This window comes from Leuresthes tenuis, unplaced genomic scaffold, assembly GCF_036924035.1.
Source record: "Leuresthes tenuis unplaced genomic scaffold, fLeuTen1.0.hap1 SCAF_15, whole genome shotgun sequence".
In the NCBI taxonomy this organism is placed as follows: domain Eukaryota; kingdom Metazoa; phylum Chordata; class Actinopteri; order Atheriniformes; family Atherinopsidae; genus Leuresthes; species Leuresthes tenuis.
The window spans coordinates 19,325,041-19,341,701 of record NW_027325369.1 but is presented as its reverse complement, the minus strand read 5'-3'; the positions used below and the strand labels follow the sequence as shown (position 1 = coordinate 19,341,701).

At 42.3% G+C, this 16,661-nt stretch overlaps 1 protein-coding gene across 5 annotated transcripts in view; it reads left to right on the top strand.

Moving 5' to 3' along the window:
• The first annotated feature begins 781 nt into the window (after nucleotides 1-781).
• Nucleotides 782-16,661, top strand: part of meis2a (Meis homeobox 2a) — a 76,769-nt gene continuing 60,889 nt past the window's right edge. For 3 of the 5 annotated variants that reach the window (XM_072364849.1, XM_072364852.1, XM_072364851.1), the window contains exons 1-7: nucleotides 782-1,632; nucleotides 2,128-2,354; nucleotides 3,889-4,030; nucleotides 4,346-4,396; nucleotides 4,801-4,851; nucleotides 5,376-5,525; nucleotides 13,446-13,560. In XM_072364849.1, coding sequence (XP_072220950.1) covers nucleotides 1,621-1,632; nucleotides 2,128-2,354; nucleotides 3,889-4,030; nucleotides 4,346-4,396; nucleotides 4,801-4,851; nucleotides 5,376-5,525; nucleotides 13,446-13,560 — 748 coding nt within the window. In that variant the 5' untranslated portion in view covers nucleotides 782-1,620. The remainder of the gene's footprint in view (nucleotides 1,633-2,127; nucleotides 2,355-3,888; nucleotides 4,031-4,345; nucleotides 4,397-4,800; nucleotides 4,852-5,375; nucleotides 5,526-13,445; nucleotides 13,561-16,661) is intronic. The other 2 variants (XM_072364848.1, XM_072364850.1) reach the window with 2 other exon arrangements.

The following is a 16,661-nucleotide window of genomic DNA, read 5'->3' as shown; positions in this document are numbered from 1 at the left end:
TTTATGTGAGAACCTATCAATACGGCCATGATGGCATATTAGCACTGATGGAGCTAAATATTAAAGGGGATAGATGACTTGCTTCTGTTTGGTGCGTAAAAGTGCTCAGACTCCAAAAAAGGGCTTCACTGCAATCGATGGCCGGGGCGTTGCTCCTCCTCTAAACTTCAATCTCCTCGCATGATTGATGATCTTGGGGAGCTTTGATAATTGACTACTCTGAGGTAAGGCACGGGTTTCCATCAAGAGAGGGGATTGGACGAAAGAAACGTACAAAATTACTTTCCCCACAAAAGCTTTTTTTTTTCTCTTGGAAAAGTTCATTTTGGGCTTAGAGGGGTGCTGTGTGCCGTTTAATTTGCTAAAAAAGTAGCAGAGTAATAATTAGCTGCAAGATTAGGAGGTATTACTGAGATGTTAATGCACGCCGGCTTATAAACACAAAACAGACAACAAGTAAGCGCTCATGTATTAAACCCAGCATTAGTATTTATTGTTTTGTTTTGTTTTTTGTAGGTGACTTAAAACAGTTTATTTCTCTATCACTGACCATATGGATGGTTGCAAGTTCAAATATTACTTTGAGGTTATTTGTTTTCATTGTTTAAAGGTTTGGATGAGCAGTGCGTAATTGTGCTTTGAGATTGTCATTTTTTAAACCGTAAATTATAATTCATGCACTAAAGTTCAGTCTTTGTTGTGTTTAATTCAACTCGCAGCACTCTAAGTGTCCGCTCTGTCTCATTCAACCTCCTCTTCTTTCTCTTCAGGACTCTACTCGGCGAAACAAGGAATTGGGTGGGAGTTGGAGCTTGTGTTGCTTTTAGCTTTGTTACCCCCAGTGTGGAGTTGAAGTCGTCCCTGTGCCTCGCATATACTCTGCATATCACAAGATTTGGTCTCTCCTCTCTCTTCTCTGGAGCTGTTGTAGGACTGGCTATGGCCACCACTACTTCCGGGATCCGTCATTTCATTCGCCCACCGCTCAGCGCTGCGAACTGACTCTGTTTCTATAAGCAAGCTAGCAGCCAACCTGCCAACACTCGCTGACACTCACTCATCTCAGTCTCGCCAGATAGACGAAATACCTACGGGGGGAAAGAAAGGAGAGATCCGAATCGCAATCTTTTAATTTTTACGGCTTTTTACTTCTTTTTTGTTTTTGTTTTTTTTTACAGTGATAATAAAACAAGATAGCGATCTGGAGGCATTAAAGGAGACGCGGACTTGCGGGATGAAAACGGACTAAAAAGATTCGTCCTTCTCTTGAACATCATCACCAACCGTCATTCATTCATTACCTTGACAACCTCTGGCTTTGATTGACAGCTGGAGTGGCAAAAAGCCATGAGACACGACAGTTTAGATACATGCAGGTTGTTGATGGGCCGATTGTAACCTTCACTTTGGCGCATTTTTTTCTTTTTTTTTCAAGGAAAGAGGGAAACCAAGTAAATTTGCAAAACTCCCTGATGCTACGATTTCAGCTGGACCACACTGGCGAATAGGACAATTCGCAAAGTTGGTTGAAAGAGGAATCTTGCCACTAAATCACTTTCTAACCGGGACTGGGATATTAAATATACGGACAGATTCAGGAGTTTATTGGAGCGCAGCCTGATGGCGCAAAGGGTAGGTTTTAAATCTCCAACACTTACCTGTTCAGATCCACTGTAGGGAGGCCCTCGTATCGCTACCCTCGTGTCGTGTGCTGGCAAATTTACAAAGTATTCATATCAAAGCTGCTATATTTGACATTTTTGCAGCGCACTCACTCTCCAAGCAAAGTGACAGCCTCTGCTCTTACCGACAGCCTCCACAGTCGTGGAGCAGTTTCAGAGGAGACTCCAAACTAATTCGCTCTTTTCGCCCACGAAACTCTGCGAACAGAGGGGAGCGACTAAGTTGTAATGTTTCTGGTAAAGACAGAACCGTGTAACAGACCTAATATCGTACACTTTTGACACTTTTTCTGCCCTGGCTGCAGCGTGCTCTCCCAGCCAGCGGCTTAGTAGTTTTCTCCTTTTGCGTGTTTTCACAATGAGACGGCATGCTTTTTGTACTTTTCACATTTGCTGAAAAAGTAACCGGTAAGTGCGCTCACTTTTGCTCTAATTCTATTCCCAGTACGATGAGCTGGCCCATTACGGTGGGATGGATGGAGTCCCGGCGTCGATGTACGGGGACCCGCATGCTCCCCGGCCGCTTCCCCAGGTCCACCACCTGAACCACGGACCGCCGCTGCACGCCAGCCAGCACTACGGAGCCCACGCTCCTCACCCTAACGTTATGCCCACGAGCATGGGCTCTGCTGTCAACGACGTTTTAAAGAGGGATAAAGATCAAATTTATGGGTAAGGTTTGCACGGACTAAATACGCGTCCGAATAGGTTCCTGTTTTTCTGTTGTTATCCCCCCCCTGAAGTTTTAATCTTTTCTGTAAGTTTTGTTTTGTTAGAGTTTCTCTCCCACCGCTCATTTTAAACAGTGTTTTTGTGCAGATTTGACCGCTATTCGGAGCCCCATTGTTGGTTCGGGGAGTTTTGTTGATGTGTAATTTTACACTCATTGTACAAGGCATCGTCAAGCCTGCAGTAAGTAAGAATATAAGCCTTGAGCTTGTAAAATAATATGGAAGCTCAAAAGTCCTACCTCAAAAGTGGCAGACAGCTGGGAGCTAGAATAAAAATCTATATTTTAACTTGATAACATTAGTAACAAACTTGCTTCAATATTACTGCCAACTATATGGTACCAACATGAAAAAAAAGATGGACTAATTTAATCGCTTTTGTTCTCGCCTGAAATATTTCACGAATTGTTTTCAGTGACACACACACACACACACACATTATATATTTGTATATATATATCGACACACACACACACACACACAGATTGCGTTACAACGCACCGTGTGTCTTCCCAAATCCACTTTCATAAGATTATTTCCGAAAAGAGCAGGAGAGTGCAAAACTTAAAATATTATTACAGCTATTGGCTCACATGCATCCACAGAAAGTGCTTTAATCCACAGATGTAATCTGGGCGGTAGCGTGGACTAAATCCACCTCATCTCCCATACTAACCTTTTGTTTTATATGTGAAGCAAAGTTTACCCTCGTTTCCATACTCCCATAAATCAAAATGAGAGAAATAAAGAGTCTAAAGCCGATTCCATGAAGCGAACGCTTGTTCCAGACATATTTTTTTCTTGAATTACAATTTACACAGAAAAATGACTTTTGATTGTCTTATGTTGACTTACTGAAAGTTCATTTTGAACCATTTTAATTATGTAATGGGCTAAAGTTGTAGGCCTGTTCAGAGGGGGCACATTACAGTCTCTGGTGAATAACAACTGCAAAATTATGAATGTTTTTGCAGACCGTTTATTCTCTAAAAAATTCCAGTGACATCTGTCGACTGTGTCGGTGTGTTTTTTGTTGTTGTTGTGTTTGAGTGTTCTTGACTTCCCGGTCGTTCTTTCTTTTCTTTGCACTGCAAAAAATGTCATCCTCGACGAGTAAAATGATATCACGTTAAGCTTAAAAAAAGGCTCAAATTTTCCAAGACATGGAGTGAAAATATTCCAGGCGCCCCCTCTGACTTACTTTCAACTTTAAAAAACAGCCCATGGAAAGAATTGACTTGATAAAACTGTTGTTGCCCGTCTTGTCTTTGAGTCGTTGGCACTCATTCAGGGAGAGGGAAAATACAAGAAAATATATATCTATATCTTATCGCTGTGTGTGAGGTTTTAAGAGCTGAGAGAGTTTTAAGAGAAATGGAAGAAAAGCGGACACAGGTTGACGGGCCATTTTTTGCAGTGGGCATTGTGGAGCCGGTGTGCTGCTTGTACTCAGGCTGTGTTTCCCCCTCTTGCAGTCACCCTTTATTCCCACTGCTCGCACTGGTTTTTGAGAAGTGCGAGTTGGCGACGTGTACTCCGAGGGAGCCCGGCGTAGCAGGCGGCGATGTCTGCTCCTCAGATTCCTTCAATGAGGACATTGCAGTGTTTGCCAAACAGGTCACTTTTCTTTCTTTCTTTTTTTTTTTTAGCAACACTATAAATGCATTTGACTGAATGTTATGGCTGCGTTATGACGCACGGTTTCCTGCCTGCTTCATACATATTTGTGCAGAGAATTTTAAAAAAAAAATGCTATTATTGTGGCAATATTTGTGTGTTCATTGCAGGATTTCCTCTTAACTCACGAGTTTAATTTATGAAATTTTAAGATGTGTTATCTGGCTGCAGTCAGGACAACAAAGAAAAATAAACAGACAAACATTCCTGTCATTTCATGCCGCGCTAACTGTGACGTTTGCTGTGTTACTTTAGGTCCGAGCAGAAAAACCTTTATTTTCATCGAATCCAGAGTTGGACAATTTGGTAAGCGCAACTCTCTGTCTCTCAAGATTATCTGACTATGCTCTCCGACAATACTCTGAAGTGTGCACAGCAGCAAATATGTGAACACAGGGTTTAAACTTCTGCACAGATATCAGATCCGTGTTGATGTGAAGCTGCGTGACCACATTAGTCTTTGCTGTCATTTTTCAGGCTTCTCATCTAAGACCTTTGCAGCTCACCGGCGTTTAATTACTTATCAGATTATGAGATGCAACTTCTCTTTTCCTTCATAGTTGGCTGTTGTGCACTCCATACTGTTTTGATGATTCGTATTCGATCATTTTGTACAAGTGTGAAAGAAAATTAATATTTTCAATTTGGTCAAATTAATTGTGCTTATTTTTTTTCTTTTTAAATTTTTTTTCTTTTTCTTTTTCTTTCAGATGATACAAGCCATACAAGTATTACGGTTTCACCTCTTGGAATTAGAAAAGGTAATTTTTCTATGGACGTACACCTTTTTTTGTCTTTAACCTGTGGCGAGAGAATGCTGCCATCTTACGCAAAAAAAAGTTCCATATGACTGTTGTCAAACGTGCATCAAAATTCTGTGCAGTGCTGTAGTTATCAGATGTATCTGAAAGGCATCCGGAAAGCATTGAGAAAAAGTTTAATGATTTTAATTTGAATAAAATATGCTGTTTCATTAAGCCAATAATTGACGCGGCTGAGGTAACTATTGATGGAATATGTCAGAGCCTCTGTGCCCACGTTGCACATTGCTATTGATCCACATATTTAGTTTCAGTCGCTCATTATCTCGCCAGCTTACGGCATGCTGTTTATTCTTTGCCGTTCAACTTGTTGCTCTGGTCTCAGGAGAATAATAAGCACAGCAACAATTTCACTATTGTTTCCTCGCTGCCGATAATGCCCCGTAATTGGAGTTATTCTTGGACTGGCTGAAGCGTTTCCCCATCCTGAAAAAGGTGTTTTTATTTCTTCTTCTTTTCTATAGGTGCATGAGCTCTGCGACAATTTTTGTCACCGGTACATCAGCTGTTTGAAAGGAAAAATGCCAATAGACCTAGTTATTGACGAACGGGATGGCAGCTCAAAATCAGATCACGAAGAACTTTCGGGATCGTCGACTAACCTTGCAGATCATGTAAGTAACGCCACCTTTATTATATTCATAATGCGTGACGTGCTGTTTTTGTCCCTGTCTGATGCGGATATTTCTACTGCTGGGTCTCTATTTCTGCATGCATATGACATATCAACCATTCTGCAGAATAATCAGACTGTTTGATGTTTCTCATAAAGCCAACTTTGGGGCTTCTGCTTGACCCTGCTGCGCCGTCAGTAAATAGAGCATGCTCTGTTCTGCAAGGGAGATCTGCCGATCGATGTTCTGGGGTCAAAAGCTACATGTGATACAATAGACTGAGTTATTGTTTTAGTCTTTTGATTAGGAGCAGTCATGTGTGCATAATGCGTCCGTGCCTGCTTGTGAGTGCTGGAGATTTGAATGAGTGTGTATGTGTGCGTGTGAGTAAATCGCTGGAGCGCATTATGGATCGCTCCAGCAATGGGAAAGAAAAAAAGTGAGGCAATTATCTGTTACGCAGGTTTAACGTTAAAGCAGGGCATCAGCCGTGTAAGCTTTAGCTTTAGGCCAATATTTAAAAAGAAAAGGGCTTCATATATGGGGCTGCACATGGCAGCTTGATGTGGGCTGCGCACGAAGCTGTGGATTTTGCTGAAGAGGTGGAGAAAGTGGTAGTCTGCACTGAAAGCGATCTCAGAGCTGAGGGTTTACCATCAATGTCAAGTTCACAAGCCAGATGATGGCTCGTCTGGAGGCCTTCCATTGCTGTTGATGTTAATGTGTTTAATTGTTTCGTATCGATTGCCGTGTGGTTTGCTCTGCAGTTGCTTTCTCCTCTGCTCCCCCGTTTTATGGCCGGAGGCTCCATAACGCTGAATTCAATTATATGCACCTGAAGTACAGTAGCTTTAAATTTGAGCATCGATTGTCTAGTTTAAATCGCGCATTTTCGACGTAGTAAACACAGAATATCCGTCTGCTGTATGGGTTGCGCTGACAGTGTGGTACTGAGTTGATATCTGTGAATTACTGCGTCCCGCACGCCTGTGATAAAGCGGCTAATGTTTTGGTGGGAGTAAAAATCAGCGGCTACAGAGTAACAAAGTGACTGGTTAATATCTGTGCAGCACAGGGCCAAGCCTATTAGGAATTAAAGCAGATTTAAGTGTTATGCAAAGTCTCTGCGCTACATCTGTTGGGTCTGGCCATTGGCCTAATATTGGATTCCCTTTGGATGCCCGTCGCCTGCACAGGACCACGCAGCGCGCGGCTTCAGGTGAACTGAGCTCGTGTTAGTCCGCACAGGACGATGCTGGGTTTCAGAAATGGTCAGAAACGGCAACACTGTGATCCTCCAACACAAGTGTAGAAATGAGGCATGCTGTTGTTTATATTGGAGAGATTAGATAAACTGGCCTGTTTAGTTTCATGGCAGATGGTTGATACTCAAGCCAATTTCCGATGGAGCCTCCAACGCTCAGACACCAGCTTTGTCATCGCTGCTCTTGTAAGAAATATTTTGATAATTAGAAAATTAAATATGTCAATAAAGCAAATAAGGAGCCGCAATAAACAAAGCAGGTTGCATGACAGGCTATTTATCTTAGAGTCGTTTGGACTGACCACCTCATTAGGCATTTAAGGTTTGAGGGATTTACTTCACTTTTGTGGCACCACTGAACTTTTTATTATACCCAACGACTGGCCTGAATTTCTCTAAAGCAAAGAAGAGCCCCCCCCCCCCCCCCCCCCCCTCCCCCTTTTCTTCCTTGTTTGCTTTCAGAGCCGTGTTTGAAGTGAAAGGGAATTTTAATAATGACTACACCTCATGGAAACATTCATACCCCAGATTAATAGTTGTGTTTCAAAAGTAAAGTACCATACAGTGTGTGAGAACACGCGCACGCTTCATGGTGCTTACGTTTTTTTTTTCTCTTTAAATATTTGGAGAAGGTGCAACTGTTAAGGTGATAATGTGTTCAGTGAGAAAATCAGCAGTAATTTCCATAACTGACAAGAGTGCAGTCACAATTCACAAAAAAAATGCATTTGGTTTAAGAACTGTGCTGCTGGATGAAAATAGTTTCTGCCCTAGTTGTCTTTGTTTTTCCAATTTTAAATTTCCTTTTTTCACTTGTCTTTGACTCTGTTTTTTTATTATTCATTTCTGTCCTTGTCTTATTGAGGAGAGGAAGGCAGTTTGATAGTTAGATATGCTAATTTATTTAGTTAGAATCTCTCACGTCCATTTTTCTTTGCTTTGATATGCATTTTTAATATATAGCCCTGGGCTACATCTCGTTTGGAGAAAGTTGGTTTTTCTGGAGATGATGAGGCTCTTCACTGAGAGGGAGGCGGCACCTTAAGCTTGTTTTTATGTATGTCTCCTTCCTTTTCTGCCTCTTTCTTTTCCCCTCGTCTCCCCTCTTCATACCTGATAGTAGAGCATAATAAGCACAGTTTTATTTACACTTGAATGCAGCACTGTTGTGCAGATGATTGGATTATGGTATAGTGAGAGCAGGATGAGGCCTTGCTGACACTGTTGATTTCCCTTATTTGCTGGCAGTGACTATCTCAACCATGTAGCCCACCCAAGGCTTCCTAACTCATTGCCAATCCTCACATTGACTCCATCCTATTTAAATGGAGGGAAAAAAGATGTTGGATTGCACACAAAGAGAGATAGAGGGGGAAAAAGACACAGAGCTGTGTAGTTTTGTAAATGGCTGGTGTGTGCACTTGTCAATGGTTTGCTCGCTTGTCTTTTAATTAATGAATAAAATTTCTGTCTCTTCTGTGCTACATCCAATTAGGCAGACAAATAGAATTAACAGTGTCTGAGTATTATCTGTTCTAATAAATTAGCCTTTGTGTCTTCTTGTGCCATTGTGCCGCTTCTTCAGTCAGTCTTACATATTAGCAGAAGGCTTTTTTCTCCCTTTATGCATATGCATTACATTGTTGAGAATGTCTTTGAATTTCTGCATGGTTCCAGATTTGTTATATAGAATTTCTGCAGTAATCACAGTCCCCGTTGCTTTGTTTTTGAGAGCTTTCCTCGGGGAGTTATAATAGTTCCCATAGTTATGGTGTAGCATATATTGAAACTGCATAGCTAGAAATGGAGGGAAAAGGAAAAAAAAAGCCTTCTCTGTTCTGATTCTCTGTTACAGGTTCGGGGTCCTGTACCAGATATATGGTCGGATGTGGTGATATCACAGGTTCAATCAAGTAAATGCAATCGTTCATCGTGAGCCTCAGCAATGATTTACAGTGTATTAGCAGAGATAGGTGCTCAGTAATGTCCTGTCCTATTTCTGTACGTCACCATGCACGGTGCAGCTCTCTGTCTGTGGGCAACGAGCCCTCAAGCCACGCTGGTCTGTTGAAGCGTGGAATTTCTCCATTTTTGAGGTAGTCTAATTCTACAAGCTTTGCTCTCCTAGGGGAACGACTATGTTTTGAACCTGATGAAAACTGCTGAGTTGGGCTGCTCTGACTGTTCTGCACGATTGTTTTGTGAAGTTTGGATGTCTGGCCATACATTTCTTATTTGATTAGTGTTCAGAGGCAGGGTCCTGTTGGCAGGCATGTCTAATCATCACGACTGTGGCTGAAGAGAGGCTCTGCTCACTTGTTGCATGTCCCACCCTCCCCTTTCTTTATTCTGAAAATGACTGCAATGAACATTTCCTCACTAGTCATTTTAGGATCATGAGATACTTGTACATTTACTTAGATTGAAATACCAGATATAGAGTTAACGACTGAACGGGCATAAATTTACATACTAATTTGAAAACCCATATATTTGAGTTATTTGCTACAAGGCATAAATGAAAGCAGAATGATCCATAATGAAATGTCAGTCTTATATTGACATTTATATGCCTTTTCATTTTTTGAGAAACATCATTTTGATGTATGGCCAGCCTATGAATCACAGTAGCTTTCACAATTTTTTATGATAATCTCTTCTTTCTGAGGACATATTTGCACATCTTGTGTGTCTCTCAACAGTGACTTAGCCCCAGAGAAAGTTTTCAAGCATAAATATGACCAGTTTATCCCTCTTGTCTGTTAAAACATGCCATGGTGAATTATTAGCTGCTAAATTAAGGACTCTTTATATTCCAGATAATTGAGGGTGTTGTAAATACTCAGGTGTTCAATAGATGCACACCAACATTTTTTCTGAAGTGGCTGCGTATGATTATGAGCTTAACCCAGGAAAAAAATGTGTGAGGAGTTTTTCTCTTACTCTGTTTGTGCCATGCGGCAAGATGTGTCTTGAAATGTCAGCTCGCCTTCTGATTTACGATCCTGTGTGTTTCTGATGTGTCAGCAATTCTGTACATGTTGAGCACAGGATCCCTGTAGCTGCCTGTCACACTGGTAGTACAACATAAACACACACCCACAAGGTTAGCCATTCTCAGCCTGCCTTATGCTGCTACTACACAGACAGATTTCTTCCGTTCCCTCCAGGTTTCGAGGGAATTTGAGGGAAATTCAATGACGCTGCTAAATCAATTTTATTTGAAATTCCTTGGGATGTAGACAGAGTGCAGTAAGGAAGGCAAGATTGTGCCAGGCAGGTGTTTGTAAATGAGAAACAGGGGACAGGAGCAAAAGAGACAGCAGCATTCTCCTGCTCTCCTGTGGCCAGGCTGCACTACAAGCCTTCCTTCCCATATTGTCTCCTGCTTTTATATTAATTACAACTTGTATTATCAGCCGCCAGTTGCTAACCCCAGCAAATAGAACAGGCTGCCCCTAGAGACCGTGCTTCTTTTGTATCTAACTCACTATCTAGTCCTATTGTGTACATTTGTGTGCGCGCTCCTGCCTGCACATATATGTGTATTTGCCTGCTAGTGTTCTTCTCCTCCTCCTCCTGGTAACACTGCTCTTTAACACAATTAGTGAAGAGCATGGAGTGAACCATGTTTGACTCCTAATTATGCCCGGCTTCAGGGAATAGTCACATGGGCTACAGGCCTTTCTTTTTTCCTATTTTGCCTCTGTTTTTTCGAGGACTCCTTGTGTAGGTTGGGGAAGCCTGTTTGGATGACAAAATTTTCTTTTTACAACTTGTTTGAACTTTATCAGACCCACAGGGTTTCTGACAAAATGATTGTGTGTGTTGCACAGTGTCTGATGATGCACCCGCCTTTAAATTATTCATGCAGAGGAAAGGCTGTTGCTTTTGTCGCCTTGTGCTGCGTGGAAAGTTAACACTGTTGTTTTGATATTCGTTGTCTTGTTTTGCCGACAATGTTATGAAGGAGCCATGACTTACAGGTATTAAAAGGAGAGAGTGCTCTGGTCCTAGTATCCACTGCATTATTAATATTATTATTTGGTCATATAAAGTGCGGCAGCTCTTTTTGCTCTTTAAGAGCCAGACTAACAAATCTCTAACTACATCCCAGCATACAGGCACATTAAATCCACAGGGTAGCAAATCACAGCGAAATATCATTCCCTTTCACACCATTAGCTGAGGTGTCTTTGAATTTAATTTAGTGCCAGCACCATTAAAAATGACACATTACTCTGCAATGATAGCTAAATTAAGTCCTATCGATTCCACTGTTGCATTAAAATCATACTGTGGCCGTAGCTAAGAGAACAAGTGTGTATGAGAGCAGCACGCATAGTTTTTCAGGTCTGCTTTGTGCTTTGCCGGCAGTGGGTGTCTCATCGTGAGGAAGTAGTACCCAGTCATTTTCTTCTCTTAGAACAACAACAGCTCGTTCTGAGAGTACATAGCCCAGCTCTGCTTAAATACATAATGTATTCTGGGAGTCTGGGATTCTTACCTCTCTTTCTTCCTTCCCTCCGTCTGCCATATGACAGAGACAAGGGGATGGATGGGCTTTTCCCACATTAGTGATTTTACTCAGCCTGCGCTGTGTTGAGAAAAACAGAAAATTACTATAACAACAGACCTTGTTCCCATGTGTTGATCAGTAGTCCAGGGAGTGAAAACATCACAATCACCTATCCCTTTCAGAGCAGGGACACTTTTCTCTTGGCTTACTAAGGAAGGCTAAAACCCACGCATGGGCCATTGTTCACCCTGTCTTCTTACCCCTCTCATGAGTAATTCTCCAAGCTCTTTATCTGATTGCCATCCGGTGAACAGCTGACGCTGAGAGGGCCTTGAGTGGAGCGCAGGGTCTGAAGGGTGTTGTGTGTTTCTGTCTGCTGTTTTCAGCTTCGAGCTGTTTGAGAAAACAGCCCGCCTTCCCCAAAAAACAAGCAGATAAAAGGGCCTCGCTCACAGGCATAGCAGCAGCCTCGCCTCCGCTGCAGAACAAGCAGCAGCACATCAGGACCGTGTGCCCAAGGGACCTCGGTAGCAGCTTGTCTTATAGCCTTTATTTCCCTGCGAACCTCCATTAGTCTCCAGGCTCTATCCTGTCTGTCCTCCTCCAGTACAGCTTACTCTAACTGGGGTACCAAAGCAGGCAGGCAGGCAGGCAGGCAGGCAGGCAGGCGGGCAGGCGGGCTCCTCTTTGGCGGGGGATAAGGGAAAAGAAGTTCATCAGGAACTCAAGTTGGACAAAATGGTAAAAATTGTCTTTTTCTTGGAATGTTCTGTGGCGTGTTCATTTTCCCCTCTACTTTTGTATGTATGTATTTGTGTTTATGTGTGTTTGAGGGAGAAAAAAACACACAGCGGGAACTGAGAAGTGGGTTGAGGTTTGTGGGAAGCCTTGGTGAAGGCCTGTGTTTGTTTGGCTTGGGTTCTGCTCAAGGGGCTGCTTCTCCCGGGCCCCAGACAACGTTAGGCTCACATTTGCCAACATTTTGTCATCATGCTCAGGTGACATGTTAAATTGGGAAAGACTAGCTAGGGTCTACAGCTATGAGTCTGTATCAACTCTGTGTGTATTTGACTGAGCCTGTGTGTCTGCGGGCTCTAGCGTAGTAAATGACGTGATCAGTCTGTCTCTCTAAAGCCTGAATGGCAGAGGAAATTCCACCTCTAGCCTGCCTTCATGTGGCACTGATAAAGCCTTTCCTGTACAGTAGAAAATCCTGTTTGCCTGTGTGCACTCAGAGGGCAGTGGGAATGCCCAGGAAAGAGAGGAAGAGGAGGGAAAAAAAGGCACAAGGAAAGGCAGTAAAGACGAAAGTCGCTTAAAAAGCTATTCATTTGTTTACGAGAATGTCTTTGAAATGACCCAATAGAAATGTAACACTTTGTCAGAGCACGCATGTATTTTTTTTTAACTTCTTGCTCTATTATGTCATTAGTATGTGTAGATGAGTGTATTTCTGCAAGCTTTTGTAGGCGTGTGTGTATGTCAGTGTGGGTGTATACACATTTTTGGCAGATTAGCAGGAGAATCACTGTCATATCTTATTTTCATTTCTGACAGTGGTAATGATTAATGGCAGCTGTGGTGTGTTTGGACTTTTTACCTCTCTATTTCTCACTTGACACGGAAGTCTCAATTGGTTATGGTATAAATGAACAGCACTGGGCTCTGCCATGTGTGTTTAGACGATTATTCACAAGTGCTCTACTTGCAGCTCTCAAAATCAGCCGCCACATTAACTGTGCTGTGTTTGGCTCTCATGCATTAATGAAACACTTTGATTACAGTGTTTTGACTTATAGCCAGCTGCATTAGAGCGTCATCTTACTTCCTTCCTTCCTCATCTATGATTATCATAGCTTCTTTGATTGTCTTCTAGTTTGGAACTAAGAAGTAGGGCTCTTCTCCTTGCCAGGAGAATGTAAGCAGACCAAGGCAAGGACCATCAAAGTGACTGTAGACACTTACAGATGTCACGCTCATGTTTCTTGCAAACTCATATGGACTTTTTCTTTTTCTGTGGTTGTCCTCTACCCTCTTCTCTCTCTGCTCCTGGCTTGTGGCTTGGATGGGGAATGTGGTTGGATGCACGGATGGATGGATGGATCCCACGCTCGCTTTCTCCCTTTTTAAACTCCAGAACCCAGCTTCCTGGAGAGACCACGATGACGCCACCTCCACACACTCAGCCGGCACACCGGGGCCCTCCAGCGGGGGACACGCTTCACAGAGCGGTGACAACAGCAGCGAACAAGGTGAGCATACACACTCACACATGTGCATACATGGATGTCCATGTGCACTCAAGCAATAACACATAAACATACATATATATCCATGTAGGACACATTAATCCTCATGCGTGGAATGAGTTGCCAACACTTCAGTTTAACTGTGTCTAATGTGAAACCTATAGTGAATGGATGCCTCTTTACACATACCCCAGACCTTGCTTTTACACTTTGGATTATCCCGTTTTTTGACTGCCGTCCATGTAAACAGTCACACCTAAAAATGAACATGCTTATCCACTGTAACACTTGGGCACAAACACAAGCAACAACTACTGTAATGCACCAACCTTGTAAAAGGCTTTCCAAAATGTTGCTATTTAGAGAGCTGAACAAAGACTGGTGATTAATTGTATATATCTGCCAGTTCTTCCTTGAATTTAAACCATATCAACTTTGCCTGCACAACAGCCCATAATTATGTCTTGCTAAGTCTTGTGTTATCTTGCACTCGACCTGCCAAACAGTAATAATGCATCTAAAAACAAATGTATTTGAATTCATTACAGATAGTGTGTTTAAGCCACAGCTATCTGCCGTGCATTATTGTTTCGGCGTGTCTCAGCCTTGACATGTAATTTGGACATGTTGCTTAAAATGTGCAAATGCTGCTGAGACTAAGAGAACAGACGATGAGCACCTGACCTCTCTTTTTTTTTCTGTCCTCGCCTTGTTTTGAATGCACCAATAGTCTCCTTCCACTGACGGCAGAGTGTGTGTTTTTGTCGGTCTCTTTCTCTATATGCCCTCTGGCAATGTCCAGAGTTTTTCATGGAATTTCATCACACTTTTTACACACACAAACTCGCTCAAGTACACACGCTCACCAGCACACTTACCGTGTGAACACGTCTGTTGTGTCTGTTCAAGGCTATCGTTTTGCCAATAAGCGATCAAACGTATCGATGGACTGTGTCCTCTGTGGTGCGGGTGTTTAAATCATCTTCTCCTCTCTAGACAGAAGCAGCAGTTGCAGCTTTTGTACAATTATTGACCACAGATTGAGGGCCGTAGCTGACCTTTGTGGTTGGCTGTTTCAGTATCAGTTGGATCACTGGCTGTTGTCAAGCTAGGAATAAGGAAGATAATGATAAGCTTTGATTAAGTAACATGCGCATCTGATAGTATAGGCATAAGGAAGAGATGGTGAATAATAATGTGTTAGTACTGGATTCTTCTCTCTTTGTTTTCCTTATTTAGTTTATACTGTGAGGTATACCGAGTTTGTACTGACAGCTATTAAGCAACATCAGTGCGAATCACACAGGGCTTACTATCACACATACATAGGGTACATAGGGCGTGTTACATGAAAGCCATTACCAGAGAACAAAAAACAAACAAAGAAATAAAAGAAATTAAAAACATAGCATGAAATCATGTCAAGAGTTAAATAAGGTCAAAAACAGAGTATGGCAAAGCACAAGAATAATTTCTGCACGGCTTTTTGCAAGAGCAGCTGCATCAGGGATGAAGTGCGGCCAAAAGATGAGGGGGGGTATGAGCGAAAGAAATGCACTGCCTATTGATTATCTTACACACATAAGTACAAGTGACCTGTAATCCACAGAGCACTTATCGACTCCTTTCCCCTCCGTATCCAGTAACAGCGGATCAATACAGGCCAAAGACAGTTACGGTACAGCATCATGCACTGGGCCAGCGAAGACCGAGACTAGATCATGCTAAATGCAACGTTCAGGAGCTCATAATGTTTTATGAGAAAAACTAAGTAAGCGGCTCAGGAAAGAAGCAGAGATTTGAAACAGGGAGAAAGAAGAGTCATTCACGTACAGAGGTTAAAAAGTAGAAAAGGTGAAAAAGTTGGCAAATCAAGAAAAAAAATCAGAGAAAGAGTGAAAAAGGGAAAGAGACCAAGGGCAACTGATTTAATGGTCTAATGAGGCCGTCCTCTAGCCAGTTGTTTTGTGTGAGGCATGCTCTGACCTTTCGCTTCGCTCGGGAGCCCCGCCGCCTCATTTTTCACATTCTTGCAATTACGTTAACGCTTGAAGCGCTCGCTGACTCCCGACTCTGGCCCTTCCATACTGACAGAGCCTTCTCTCTCCAACCTCCCCACCTTCCCCTCCACTCTCCTACTCTTTTCCAATCCACGCATGAACTCGCCTCCTTTCTCCATACATTTCAACATAAAATTTGTAGTCCGCACTCTCAAGTCCTCTGAGAAAATGTAAAATGCGCTCTTCACTTCAGTAATGGGGTCTTTAACAGCTTGGCCCCTGTTAAAAGGGGTGACAATGTGGATCAGTTAAGGAAGACAGAATAGATGGGTGAGAGTCAGGGAGGAGGGGTGAGTGAAAGATTGCGTGAGAGCCACAGTGCTTTTTGGTTCAAGCTGCCAAGAAAAACATCAACTTTTTTTTTGCAGCGTACCATCTTTAAAGGTGTTTTTTTATTTGTGCCTGTGGCTTGCAAAACATTTAGCTCAATAATAGATCCAGGAGCTTCCCTGTGTGGAATATAAGGGTCCAGCCCAGTCCTCTCTCAAATACTGAGGCATTTCTGACAGTGACCAAATCAAAAGGTTTGTTTTACCTATTCCTCTGTCTTTGGCAAAGGAAATAAATGTCAGTAATGCTAAATAACTCTTTTATTTTTTCCAAAAAGTACCGCATGTGTAAAAAGGACTCAGGATGGTCGCTACAAACTGAATTGAAGTTTTTGCATCTCAACAGTGAGCAATGTTCTAAGCCTGTGACAAAAGAGAAAAAAAAGTCAACAAGTGTCAAAACATACATCGTTGAACTTGTGGAAGATTTTAGCGTCAAGAAGTAAACCGATAACCATAAGCCTTCTCATAGCCATCAGTAAAGGTTGTGACACAGAATTGCCCTGACAAGAAAAAAAGAATGATCCCCCCCCCCCTTTCTTTCTGACTCTTAGAGAGCTACCTAGGTTCTGACTAGATAAACAAATATCAACGGTTAAGGGGAGATAGTTCAGAAGGTAACACACAATAACCTCACTGGCTCTGCATGCACATCATTTTGAGTAACAGTCCTTTGGAGCTCTTCCAAGCTTATCTAGAAACATCAGAGACATCA